This window comes from Manacus candei, unplaced genomic scaffold, assembly GCF_025592945.1.
Source record: "Manacus candei isolate 608988 ecotype Guabito, Panama unplaced genomic scaffold, ASM2559294v1 h1tg000010l, whole genome shotgun sequence".
NCBI lineage: Eukaryota > Metazoa > Chordata > Aves > Passeriformes > Pipridae > Manacus > Manacus candei.
Window position 1 is genome coordinate 8,903,193 of NW_026138058.1, and position 12,987 is coordinate 8,916,179.

Consider the following 12,987-nt stretch of genomic DNA (forward strand, 5'->3'; position numbering starts at 1 on the left):
ATAATGCCCAAGAGAGTGTCTCTTATGTGATACATACACGTTAATACAATGGCCACGAATTCTACATGGTCTGGATCCTGCTTTGGGACGAGAAGAAACCAGAGTGCCCACTGTGCAGAAGACTGATAGAGTCTGTCAGGTTTTCTCTGCAGGAACAAAAGTATCTGGAGTGTGTCATCACACTCCCTGAAGAATCACCAGAGGGCAGCAGCCAAGCAGAAGGAGCTCTTGGCCTCCTGGATGGAAACAGCTGCCATCGCCCTGCAGGGTCCCCTCCCTCTTCTCCACAGTGGACACTCTCCCCAGCTGAGCAAGGGGCTGCAGGGACTGGGGTCGTGGCTGGCCTCCTGCCCAAGGTCTGGGCACAACTCTTCAAAAAAAAGGAGCATCTCCTTGACCCTGTGCTGCCCTGGCTGCGCCAGAGGCTGGAGGCAATATTTGGGTCCCGATGGTGGCTGGCAGTGAGAGCAGAGAAGAGCATCTTGTACATCCTGTGCCTCTGGGGTCCAGACAAGGAGGTCATGCTCCAGATGCTGCAGCCTCTCCTTGAGCAATGTACAGAACAGCTGGTTGATGGCATCATCAGCATCATTGTGGGTCAGTGCAGCGAGGAGGCCCAGAGGCTGCTGCACTCCCATGCTGCTGGGGAGGAGGACAACAGCCCTGAGGCCAGCTCCTGCTCCACCAGCTCCCAAGGAGGCACTCCCACTTGGCCCCCAAGCCCTGCCAGCAGCCCTGCAGGCTCCGACATGGAGGACCAACCCAGCACAACAGAAGCTGCCCTCTGTGCCCTCCAAATCATCCATCCATCTGTGCCTATCCCTACAGAGCAGGTGCAGCCCCAGGAGAGCAGGGGGAGGCAGTGGTGGCAAGTTCCTCTTCCCACAAAAGCAGCTGCAATCCTGTTACTCCTTGTCAGGGCTGGAAACACTCACCTAGAGGGCCCAAACAACCCCAAAAGAGGAGGGCCCCTAGTGTTCAAGGACCCTCCGCAGCACTGCAAGCAGCCCCTCCACTGGCAGCACTAACAGGGCTGCAGCGAGTCTTTAGATAAGAAAAAGGAAATAAATTATTCCCCCCACACAGTCTCTGGGTGCTGCTTTCTCCCTCTTCTGTTGTCTTTCCCCTTCCCCTCGGTCAGCACCCACCTGCTAGGGAGGCACAGCAGTGGAGGAACACATTCAGCACCAGTAGTTCCATGTGCAGCTGCAGTGGGAGCTGAAGGTTGAGCTCTGGGTGGGAGCCCGAGGCAAGAGGCCAGGAACTGTTGACCCTTTGCTTAACAAAGGGCGAAGGGACCTGTGACCCAGTCAGGTGACCAGACACTGAGACACAGTAGGAGCCAATGACCCCCAGACTTAGGTGTGCTTAGACTGTGAGGGTATAAAAGCCCAGGGGTTGCTTTGTTCGGGGTTCCTCATCAGAGGCTCCAGCTCAGGCTGTTACTTTGTTATTTAGTTACTGCACCAAGATTAAATTATTTTAAGGATTAGGACATCTGAGACTCTGCTATGGGAAACCTGGGGTTGGGCTGGTAAGGAAACCTGGCCTGAATGTGTCAGTGTGGGGTGTGTAGCTGCGAAGGGTCTCTGGTCCTAGCTCAGGTTGTGAAAGTATGACTGCCAAGTGGCCCTTGGATGGACAGGGAAATTTCCCTAACAGCAGTAGCCAGGGCTAGATCCAGGTGAGTCTGGGCTGTGAAAGGCCTTGCAGGTCTCCTGGAACAGTCAGCTGGGCAGCAGCCTGACAGGGAGAGTAGCAGGGAGGAGCACATTTCCCAGCTGGACGGTTCCTGGGCCTTACCTCCATTTGGAAATGTTGGCCAGCCCATGGATCAGATTCCTGATCCTCCCCAGAACCCTCTTCTGCACAGCTGTGCTTTCAGATTGGGTCAAGTCCAGCAGCACCTGGGAAGAGAGAAGCTGCAGATGAGCCCTGGGAGCAGACACTCGCTCCAGCAGCAGTGGCTTAACTCCAATCCTGGGCAAGACTTGGACCATCCCCCAAGGCTTCCTCTGACCTTGAGCAAAGTCTTGGAGGGCTCCTGTCCCTGGAGTCCCTCAAAGGCCTGGCACAAAGGCTCTGGGCCAACTCTGTGGCCAGGCAGGTGCCATCCTCTGCAGCCACTGTGCTCCAGAAGAGCTTGGTGCCAGCCTCTGCCTCCTCAGGGGAGGTGGATACCCTCCACACAGCGTGCTCTGCCTGCGTAGCACTGGGCTGGGGGCCACTCACCCAGGAGTGGGCAAACCCTCCCACACAGGGTGAGGAACAGCACTGTGATCCCCACTCTTCGCACAGGCCAGACCTCAAAGCTGTCCTGCAGCAATTTGTCGACTCTGGAGGCAGAAGAGCTGAGCACCGTCACCTCCAGCATAGTGTCCATGGTTCTCAGAGTCTGCAAGAAGGATGCAGAGTGGAAGCAGTAATTCTGCTATTCCTTCCACCCTGGGGGACTGACAGGAACTCCCAGTGCTAGGGCAGGATGCCCTTACTGCCTGGGAGAGAGCCAGGGGCACTCAGCCTGTTGGCTATATATAAATCTACATATAGCAAATTCAGTTTAAAAAATTGAATTTATTGCACATTACTACAACTGTACTGTCTATATGTAAATATACAAATATCAATATACCTATCTAAATATCCATATACCTACAGCTATATACATCTATAAATATAACTATATACAGGGGTATTCCAGGTAGCCCATTTTCACGGGCTCTCCCTTGCTAGCTTCCTCCCACGCAGAGCAGCCCTTCTGGAAAGGTACAGCAGATGGACATCTAAGAAGCAAAAGAAATACTGAGTCACTACTGGTCCTTGTGAGTGTATGCCTCCCTTGGCACCACACCTAGCAACTGTACTTCTATCAGAGATTATAAAATACAGCCTGAAAGACAGGCTCTCACTTGTGAATTTCAGGCCTGCTGTTTAAAGAACAGGAATTCTTCCAAGTTTTCCAAACTTTCAGGTTTTGAAGTACCCCAATAAAAGTTGCAGCACTAGCATTGCAAATGGCACCCGGGAGAACTCTGAACAGAGACATTCACCTCTCACAAGCAGAACTCCAGCCTTCTTCTTTCTCTGTACTGACAAAGAGACCTCGGTCCTCTCTTAAATGGTTGAAACCAATGGGCATTGTGAGTTATTAACTAGAATTGTTATCTGGGATCTAGAAACTGCCCTTTGAAATAAGCAACAGCTCCTCCAACTCTACCATCAGCTCTTGGATCGACTATTCCGCTCTCCCCTTTCTGTAAAAGTCAGGCTCAGAGTAGCTGTCTCAGTCATCTCTAAAAACATGCAGACTCTCTTTTTACCAGGGCCCTCTGGCTCGGGGGAATTGTTCCCACAGCTCACGTTGCCAGCTGAAGTTTTCTCTTCTACCGTGACACTCCCAGGTTCACTTCCTGAAGGCTCACACTGACCCATGATATTCTCCTTAAAAGAGAAACGAATAGAAAAAAAATATAAACCCAGAGATCACTCCATATTTTCTTGTAATCTCTTTAGGGACACAATAATAACTGTTCTTCTCCCCTCCAAAAAGACACGTAACACAAGGTGAACACTGCTCATTTACATTATACATAGATTGTTTACACTGCATGTAAGAATTACAGTTTTGTACACAGGGAGGACCAGGCACAGGTAGAACAAAGGGCAATCACAACTTGCAGGATATCACAAAGTATAAAAAATGGAAAGTACTGTATTCCAACCAAATATTCATAAATTGCATTTTCCACAGAAAACAGAAAGTTAGTAACTCAATCTAACCATTTCCCTGAACTTTCAACAAAAAATCTTTGCCTTCAGTGGCAATCTTCAAAATACTCCATGATTTAAGATCAAAGACAGTATCCTATAACCTAAAAAGCTTGCACTTCATCACCATGAATGCACCTGCACTATGTATTTTTCCTATGAAACTGCACCAAAACCTGGCCAATACAGGCTAACATCTCATTCTCAATAACATGGGGTACCTTTTCATTCCCTGCTCTTTTTCAGTCTTGCTTTACAAAGCAAACACTTCACTGTCCACTAAAAGCTTGGTTCAAGAAGCCTTTTCTTCTCAGGCATGCAACAATACTCACAAGCTCTCAGTGCAGACCCCAGCACTGCTATCAAACAGAGTTACCTCCAAAAAGGCAGCCATTTCCGGATTGGATGATAACATCTCCTCCAGCAGCTGACATGCAATATCTAGTCTGACTTCTCCCTGTGACAGAAAAAGACAGAGGAAATCTATCTGCCTTCACTTCTTCAAGAACTACAGTGTTCCTGCTGTATATAAAAGCATCACAAACCACAAGATTTTTAAGAGACAGGAAAAGGTTCCTACACTGAAAACGTACATATGGACAACGCAACTGCAGGAACACAGTTCCCTGCCAATAATATCTTGTTCTTCTTCAAGTAGTTGTCCACATACACATCCTCCCAAGGGGTGATTTCCAAAAATACCTTTGCCACCACAGAGTAGGTCTGAATGCTACTAAAACATTTCATTGCCATTAGAAGCTGACAGGATACAGTCAGTAATCCAAGGGTCCTTTTTTTTTTGGTAGAATTCATATAAATTAAACAACATTCTAAGCAGAAAGAAGACAAGAAGAGTTTTTCAAAAGCAGCAAATCCTACCCTAGTGAAAAGATCAGTCCCATTTTAACAAACAGTGTCCATTCTGCTGTTTCTTCTGGAGATGCCTCAGAGTTAAAGGACTCTGGAAGGGTAATTTCTTCTAACAAAGATGAGTCATATCATGATGTTGAACAGAAACTCGTGTATATGTGAAATAGAATCTTACTTCGGAAGAGATCTAACATGAAGGATTAGACCTTAGTGCCTCATTATCCTCAGACTTTCTAGCTGAGGTAATGATTCATAAAAAGCTTCTTCCACAGATGAATAAATTAGAGAATAGGAAGCCACAGAATCACCTATTATAAGGAAAGTCATAACAGATTAAACGCTGGTGAAAGACGTGGTCTCTCAGCAGCATGAACATCAGAAGTCCCCAAAGGGAATAGCAGAAAGAGATGAGACCCTTTCTGCTGGGTATGAAGTCAAGTCCTAGTGTGGATTCATTGAGATGTGCCAGCCTGAAGATAGCCACAAACTGAGGAGGATGGAGGAAAGGTAAGGAAAGGTAAAAGCTGGAATTTGAGAAATTTTGGTTAAGCAAAGCCTTTTCATTAAAGGCAAGCCACCTTTATAATTTCATGATTTATGTTTAACCACAGTTCATTTCGCATTTTTTTCAGTTGGTTGCTTTTTGTTTGCTTTTTTTTTAATATGAACAAGGTGTTTCACTTTTGCTGCACTGCTTGTTTGTTGCCTTAAGTAGCCAGGATTTTAAGCAAGATTCAGGTTACCAAGTCAACAGCCAGGGATGAGCTTATCCCTGATAGAAACAAATCAACCAACCAACTCACACTGCAACTTCTTCTGCCTCTTCTTAGGGGACCTCAGTCTGAAGCTGTTATAACACAGATCATCTTCTTGGGTGCATTACAGGACCTCGTACACCAATAGGAGAAAGTGCCTCCACCAAGATACAATTGACATCTTTTTAGTTTATCTAGAGAAGATGTGACAGACAAGGATCAGAGGGAGGCAGAAATGAAACAATGAACCGTGATAAAACATTGCAGAGTCAGGACTCAGAAGACTTAATAGTTTGCTGGTTCCTGGAGCTCATGTGGAAAAATAATCTCATTTACAAGACTGGTGAAAGAGAAGGTGAGCATTTCACTTATAAGACCGGCACAGTGTACCCAGGAAGTTAAATGTCACCACACCTTTTCAGGGACTGCAAGGACTAAACCAAAAACTTTGGAATGATTTGCTGTCTCAAACATTGATCTCAGCTGTCTGAGAGACAAGTTCTTTGATTGTGACTTCCCATCACTCAGACTGATCCTAAAGTCCTGGATGAAAAAGTAGCTCATGGTGAAAATGAGAGGACAAAGATGCGCTGTGTGAAAAAGAAATATTAGAGTATCAATGGCCTTACTGGACATTGGCTATTTCTATCCTTTCATGTTATTGTGGCCATAACCCAGTCCTCTTGGATATGCTTGTATGTAAAAAAAAATCATGAACACAAGACAAAGGTTGATATTTGCAAGATAGGAAACTGGATGATCACGCTTGGGTAAGGGATCAAGCCTTTTTTTAACACAAGTAAGTATAAATTGCTTTGCTTGTCCTCTGTGAGAGAAAAAATCCCAAGGGATATACATTATGCTGCAGTAGAAAAGGAAGCCTACTTCCAATCCTTTGCCATTTGATAAGCCAGGCCCTCCAAATAAAGTGTGGTTTCCACTAGAATCATATAAATCATTTATAGTAAATACTGTAGTTCTCTTGAATAAGACATCTCTGAGGTGGAGCCAGTTCCAAAGATTATCATAGTTTTTCTCAGTCTGCAATTGAAACTCAGGGCTCCCAGAGTCTTTTCAGAATATTAAAGACTCTCTTTTTGTCCAGGCAAAGAAATTATTCAAGGACAAACATAGACTAGTTAACTAAGACAAATTCTGGTGGAGTCAAGACAAAAAACTTCTGAAGAAAAAACCACTCCACTGATGAGGACACACACTATGCTGCTGCCCTGAAACCTCACTTGAATGACAAAATTACTCTTTCCCTCTTCAGTGCTTCTTTTAATAGATATTTGTAAACCCCAATATTTTCACCTTCTCAAGGAGATCCACATTTGAATTTAGCTCCTTCATTACAGAAGGCTATAAGCCTACACTTCATTCATACAGTCTTCTCCACTTTCCCTGGGTGGCAGGATGCTCCACTCACCTGGAAATCACTGCCACTGGTGTTGGTCAAAGCTGCAGAACCAGCAGTGCCAGTCACAGGATTGAGGACTGAACAATTCTGCAGTGTGGCTGCAAGAATTCAAACATAGTCATCAGGCTTACAGAAGCTGTGTTTGGTATGCAGTGTGTTTGGTATACTTCCTTTGATTGAACATTTCAGGAATCGCACAGAGGACTAAATTCCAGAAATGTATTCTTACTTCCCAAGTGATCTGAAGACTGGTTTCTTCATTTTAAAAAACATGTATTCTAATTGATGTGTACAGATATTAAAAATATGGATTGTAAATTTTATATACAAACACATAGAAACTTCATAATCACAGTCCTTTGTATCTTCCCAAAGATTTTTAAAAGAAATAACTTGTCTATTTAGCTCTCACCTACCCATTCAGTCCTCTTGAAAAACTGTTTAGCTTGCAATTCCTTTGCAGGAAACAGCTGATAGAAAGCTTACTTCCAGGTCTTTTCCTCTTTGCACAAAACTGACAGGATGCTACAGCTGACCCTGCACACGACCAGCCTATCATCTCACAAAGACTCAGTGAGAGCTTGCTACAATTAATCATCCCTACAGCTGGGCAAGGAGCAGTATGTCTCATCTGGCAGGGCTGGGCCAGCTCCACAGGGAGCAGGACAGGGTATTCTCAGTGCAGCACACACAGAGACTATACTGTAGCCTACAGGCAGACTGGGGTACACATGAACCATGTTCGCTGTGCTTACTGGCAGCCTTCCTGAAGAACAGTCCTTGTCCTATACTGGGTGAACTGAGCTGAGCAGCCACCAGCAAGGACAGGTAACCTTCCCCCATCAGGGGAGTGCCAATTTTCAAATCCCATGCCACCCTCAAACCCATCATAGTTCCACATGGACCACTGCATCTCACCGGTCTTGCTGGCCTTGCCAAGGGTCGAGGGTGACTGCAGCAGGTCCCCGTTCACTGCTGTGCCCAACTGCTGCTGGAAGTGGCTGGGTGGGTGGCTGGGCACCTCCACGCCAGCTGTCAGCTTCTCTGTGTGGGCCCTCATCAGGCTCTTGAGGTTTACAAGGATTTTGTGGTGGTCATGGTAACGGTCAGGGCATGGCCCAGCAGAGCTGCAGCCATCATCACCTGCCAGGGCTGGCCCAGGCCTGGACCTCACTACCTTCCTCCCACGCAGAGCAGCCCTTCTGGAAAGGTACAGCAGATGGACATCTAAGAAGCAAAAGGAATACTGAGTCATTACTGGTCCTTGTGATGCATGCCTCCCTTGGCACCACACCTAGCAACTGTACTTCTATCAGAGATTATAAAATACAGCCTGAAAGACAGGCTCTCACTTGTGAATTTCAGGCCTGCTGTTTAAAGAACAGGAATTCTTCCAAGTTTTCCAAACTTTCAGGTTTTGAAGTACCCCAATAAAAGTTGCAGCACTAGCATTGCAAATGGCACCCGGGAGAACTCTGAACAGAGACATTCACCTCTCACAAGCAGAACTCCAGCCTTCTTCTTTCTCTGTACTGACAAAGAGACCTCGGTCCTCTCTTAAATGGTTGAAACCAATGGGCATTGTGAGCTGAGTTATTAACTAGTATTGTTATCTGGGATCTAGAAACTGCCCTTTGAAATAAGCAACAGCTCCTCCAACTCTACCATCAGCTCTTGGATCGACTACTCCGCTCTCCCCTTTCTGTAAAAGTCAGGCTCAGAGTAGCTGTCTCAGTCATCTCTAAAAACATGCAGACTCTCTTTTTACCAGGGCCCTCTGGCTCGGGGGAATTGTTCCCACAGCTCACGTTGCCAGCTGAAGTTTTCTCTTCTACCGTGACACTCCCAGGTTCACTTCCTGAAGGCTCACACTGACCCATGATATTCTCCTTAAAAGAGAAACGAATAGAAAAAAAAATATAAACCCAGAGATCGCTCCATATTTTCTTGTAATCTCTTTAGAGACACAATAATAACTGTTCTTCTCCCCTCCAAAAAGACACGTAACACAAGGTGAACACTGCTCAGGTGGTTTACATGGTAAGTGTTTTAAATTCAGAAGGTTGCCAAATCGAAACTCAGGCTCTTACAAAGTGTCCTATTAATCAAAACATGAAATCAGAAAACTAGAATACACCAAGTGAGAGTACATCTCCTCACAGTCTGAATTGCACCCTCGCTTACTACACTTTCTATAAGGAACAAGCCAGGAAAAATCCAGGTGCCCTCTTAGTTACCAACACATGTATTGTTAACAAGAGATCTCGCTCAAACCACTGCAAAGGGCTGTGTGGTGCAAAACTGTACACATGAGCCACATATATCTGGCTGGGAACCTCAGCTCACCCCATTCATTTGCTAAGTCATTAAATTCTAATATGTTGCTTGCTTTTTGGAGCCCTCTGCTACCACTCCATATATTTTGCAGGCAACCATTTACTGAATGGGCATGTTTCCATGATCATGACACTAATCTGTAGGGTCAAAAAAATCCCAGAAAGCCAGACAACATAGCTAGGTTTTTATTCCACTGAGGAAATTAAGGGCCAAAGTTAAGTACCTAGAATTTACTTTTAGCCATAAAGATATTCTCACTATGAACAGTTCAAGAATATCTCTTCTGTGAACAGCCTATCCAACAGTATCCTAAGGATGGGTGATTGTGCACGGCCTGTAATGTTTCATTCTATTAAGGAAAAGAAAATTTTTGAAAACTGGTAGGTGTGAGTTTACAGAAGACGAAAGAGCATCAAACTGGGTAATAAGACATGGGTAATTCCAAAAAATTGCATTTCTCACCTTAAGTCTGGCCTTACTCAACCTTAGATACTTCAAAAGGCAATGCCTGTGCATATTAATAGAAATACAGAGACATTATTTGGCAAAGCTGTATTGTAATATGCAAAAAGACCTGTGCCAATACAGAAATAGAACTCTCCAGGAAAGTCTGAGAAGATGCAAGAGTTAGAGAAAGAACATTTCTAGTAAAAAGAGGGAATCTTTCAAACAAAAGGCCTAATAGTCCCCAAATTGCTCTTAAACACAGAATAAGCTCCAAGTCTTTAACCACATCACATCCAGGACCAAGATCATCCTTCTCAGTAATTACACAAGTCATGAGGCCTTAAAACCAAAACACCTGCTCCCCAACAACTCCATGGCTCACACACTTAATCCCTCTGTTCCTAACAAGGAAGTCTAGACCCCAACTGCCAAAGGCCTTCAACAATGGAAAAGATACACTTCTCAACGTGCAGTTCAAAAGCTGTCAAAACTGCCAGAGTTCAAAGTGCAGGCAAGACAATACATTGAGCAGGCATTAAGGAAGGAATCCTGCCACCTCCATATGCTCTGGCGAAAGGAGGTACTCTTCCGTACACAGCACTGAGCAGAAGAGTTCCAGTCCAGGCTGGAGCTTTGCAGGAATTGGAATACACAGCTTTGATTGGAATATACAACTCTTTCTGGAGAGACACGCAAAAGGAAGATGACGAATCTTCGTAACATGGAGATCAATAGTAGGAAGTTTACATCAGCTAGATCTCCAAGCTAGAAAGTTTATTGAAGGCAACAAGATACTGAGAGAACAACCAAACTGCAGCTTCAGCACATATACCAACATGGCATTTTGAGCACCCACATGCAAGGCAGATCTTGTGCAGCAGCAACTGATGCTGAGAACCTCTTGCTTTTCCTTTGTGTTGAAAACCAAAAGAAGGAGAGCCCGCATTTGGTGCCACAAGAGAGTGACCTCTCCCATGCCCCTCACTGCACGTGAGACTTACAGTTTTGTACACAGGGAGGACAGGCACAGGTAGAGCAAAGGACAGTCACAACCTGCAGGATGCCACAAACAACTGAAGATGCTTAATACCAACCAAATGTTCATAAATTGTATTTTCCACAGGAAACAGAAAGTTGGTAACTCAATCTAACCATTTCCCTGAATTTTCAACAAAAAGCCTTTCCCTGAATTTTCAACCAAAATCCTTGGCAAAAATACTCTCTGATTTAAGACCAAAGACAGTATGTTATAACCCAAAAAAGCTTGTACTTCATCACCACGAATGCACCGGCACTATGTATTTTTCCTCTGAAAATAAGCAGCCAAACTTGGCCAACACAGGTTAACACGTCTCATGCTCACTAACGTGGGATACTTTTGATTCCATCTTCTTTTTAAAATATTGATTTAGCAAGCAAACCCCTCATTAAAGATGCCTTTACTTCTCAGGCGTGTGACAACACTGAAAGCCCCTCCGTGCAGACCCCCAGCCATCGCTATGCCGAAGTCACCTCCAAAAACGCAGCCAGTTCAGGGTGGGACGAAGCAAGCATCTCCTCGAGGGCCTGAAACACCGCCTCGAGATCAGCCGGGCCGGGGCCGGCGGCGGCGGGCGGCGGGGGCGGCTCCTCCATCGCCCGCCGTCGCGACAGCCGCGACACTCGGGGGCGCGCGCGGCCGCACAACGCCCCAACGGCAACGGCCGAGGCGCGAGGGCCGCGCCGGCCCCGCCCCGCCGCGCGCGGCACGAGGGGGGCGCTGCGCTCCGCCCGCCGGCCCTCGGTTGGTGCCGCCGGCCCTCAGTGGGCGGTGGTGCCGTCCCTCAAGGCGCTCCGCCCGCCGGCCCTCCGTGTGTCGTGGTACCGGCCCTCAAGGCGCTCCGCCCGCCGGCCCTCCGTGTGTCGTGGTACCGGCCCTCAAGGCGCTCCGCCCGCCGGCCCTCAGTGGGCGGTGGTGCCGTCCCTCAAGGCGCTCCGCCCGCCGGCCCTCCGTGTGTCGTGGTACCGGCCCTCAAGGCGCTCCGCCCGCCGGCCCTCCGTGTGTCGTGGTACCGGCCCTCAAGGCGCTCCGCCCGCCGGCCCTCAGTGGGCGGTGGTGCCGTCCCTCAAGGCGCTCCGCCCGCCGGCCCTCAGTGGGCGGTGGTACTGTCCGTAAGGGCGCTGTGCCCGCCGTCCCTTAGCGCCTGGTCCCTCCGCGCGCTCCGTCCGCCGTCCGTCTGTCGGTGCCGCCGCCCCTGGGCGCTCACTGCCACCGTCCCTCAGACTCATGCAGTCTCCATGACTTTACTGTGACCCATTGGTTTTCTAATCCCATTTTCTCCCTGAGGCTGTCTGTAAACTGGGAATATCGTCACTGGGAATATCTCATGTCAGACGGTGTTGCCAAGGCAAAGGTTATGAAGCAGCAGCCTACCACGACGCTAAATAAGGATATGGCACGGCCTATAATGCGTGCTGGTGCACAATGTATCACCACACAATAACACAGTCTGAGTTCTCCCTCCCCTCCCTTTCCCTTTCCCTTTCCCTTTCCCTTTCCCTTTCCCTTTCCCTTTCCCTTTCCCTTTCCCTTTCCCTTTCCCTTTCCCTTTCCCTTTCCCTTTCCCTTTCCCTTTCCCTTTCCCTTTCCCTTTCCCTTTCCCTTTCCCTTTCCTTCCAGTTGAGGAATAATTCAGGCTAGAAGGCAGATCAGGGGATCTTCTGCTTCCTGCTCAAAGCAGAGACATTCATCTGCACAGACCACATTGCCCGGGACTTTAGGCAGTTGAGGCTTGAAATCCTCCAAGACAGCACAACCTCTCGGGGCCCTCACTCTTGTCCTTGTGGGGAAAAAGCTTTTCCTTACCTCCAACCCAAGCCTCTCTAGTTTCAGCTGATGCCACTTTATCATCTCCTGCCAGGCAGCTCCATGAGGAGCCTGGCCTCTGCCTCTCCATCCCATCCCTATAGCCTCAAGGTGCTTTCACATGTCCTACAACTGTCTCAGCTCCAGACTGAACCAGGCCTGGACCCACAGCCTCACCTCACAGCGTGAGTGCTCCAGCCCCTGTCTTGGTGGCCTCCCCTGAACTTGTTCTGTTTTCCCAATGTCTCTCCTGACTTGTGGGTCAGGACCTGGATGTGGGTCCCTGGATAGAAGACCCGTTTGTGGTCTGACAAGTGCTGAGCTGGAAGGGATAATCTCTGCTCTCAGTCTGGCTGTTCATCCTTGCTGAATTTAATGGGATCTTTTTTTAATTCATTCCTCTCCTCTATTCTGGTCCCTGAAGATGGCAGCCTGCTCTTGCACATATTGACTGACCCCTCCTCCTCTTCCCCAGTTTAGCAAACCTCACATGGCTCTCCTTCACTTTGCCTATTGCCCACTGGGTAAACAGAAGACATCCCAGG

At 47.4% G+C, this 12,987-nt stretch overlaps 1 protein-coding gene across 11 annotated transcripts in view; it reads right to left on the reverse strand.

The window, feature by feature from the left end:
• LOC127466586 (uncharacterized) overlaps nucleotides 1–11,240 on the reverse strand; it is a 31,611-nt gene extending 20,371 nt beyond the window's left edge. For 5 of the 11 annotated variants that reach the window (XR_007902789.1, XR_007902788.1, XR_007902787.1 and 2 more), the window contains exons 1-7: nucleotides 11,110–11,240; nucleotides 8,582–8,702; nucleotides 7,732–8,040; nucleotides 6,823–6,911; nucleotides 4,145–4,225; nucleotides 3,361–3,441; nucleotides 1,804–1,907 (exon numbers count right to left, since the gene is read on the reverse strand). Coding sequence is in view for 8 of the 11 variants with exons in the window: in XM_051777507.1 (XP_051633467.1) it covers nucleotides 1,804–1,907; nucleotides 3,361–3,441; nucleotides 4,145–4,225; nucleotides 6,823–6,911; nucleotides 7,732–8,040; nucleotides 8,582–8,702; nucleotides 11,110–11,232 (908 nt within the window). In the remaining 3 variants the exon portion in view is untranslated. Of the gene's footprint in view, nucleotides 1–1,803; nucleotides 1,908–2,136; nucleotides 2,784–3,320; nucleotides 3,442–4,144; nucleotides 4,226–6,822; nucleotides 6,912–7,731; nucleotides 8,041–8,581; nucleotides 8,703–11,109 lie in introns of those variants that run through there. The other 6 variants (XM_051777510.1, XM_051777508.1, XM_051777509.1 and 3 more) reach the window with 6 other exon arrangements.
• Nucleotides 11,241–12,987: the final 1,747 nt, after the last annotated feature.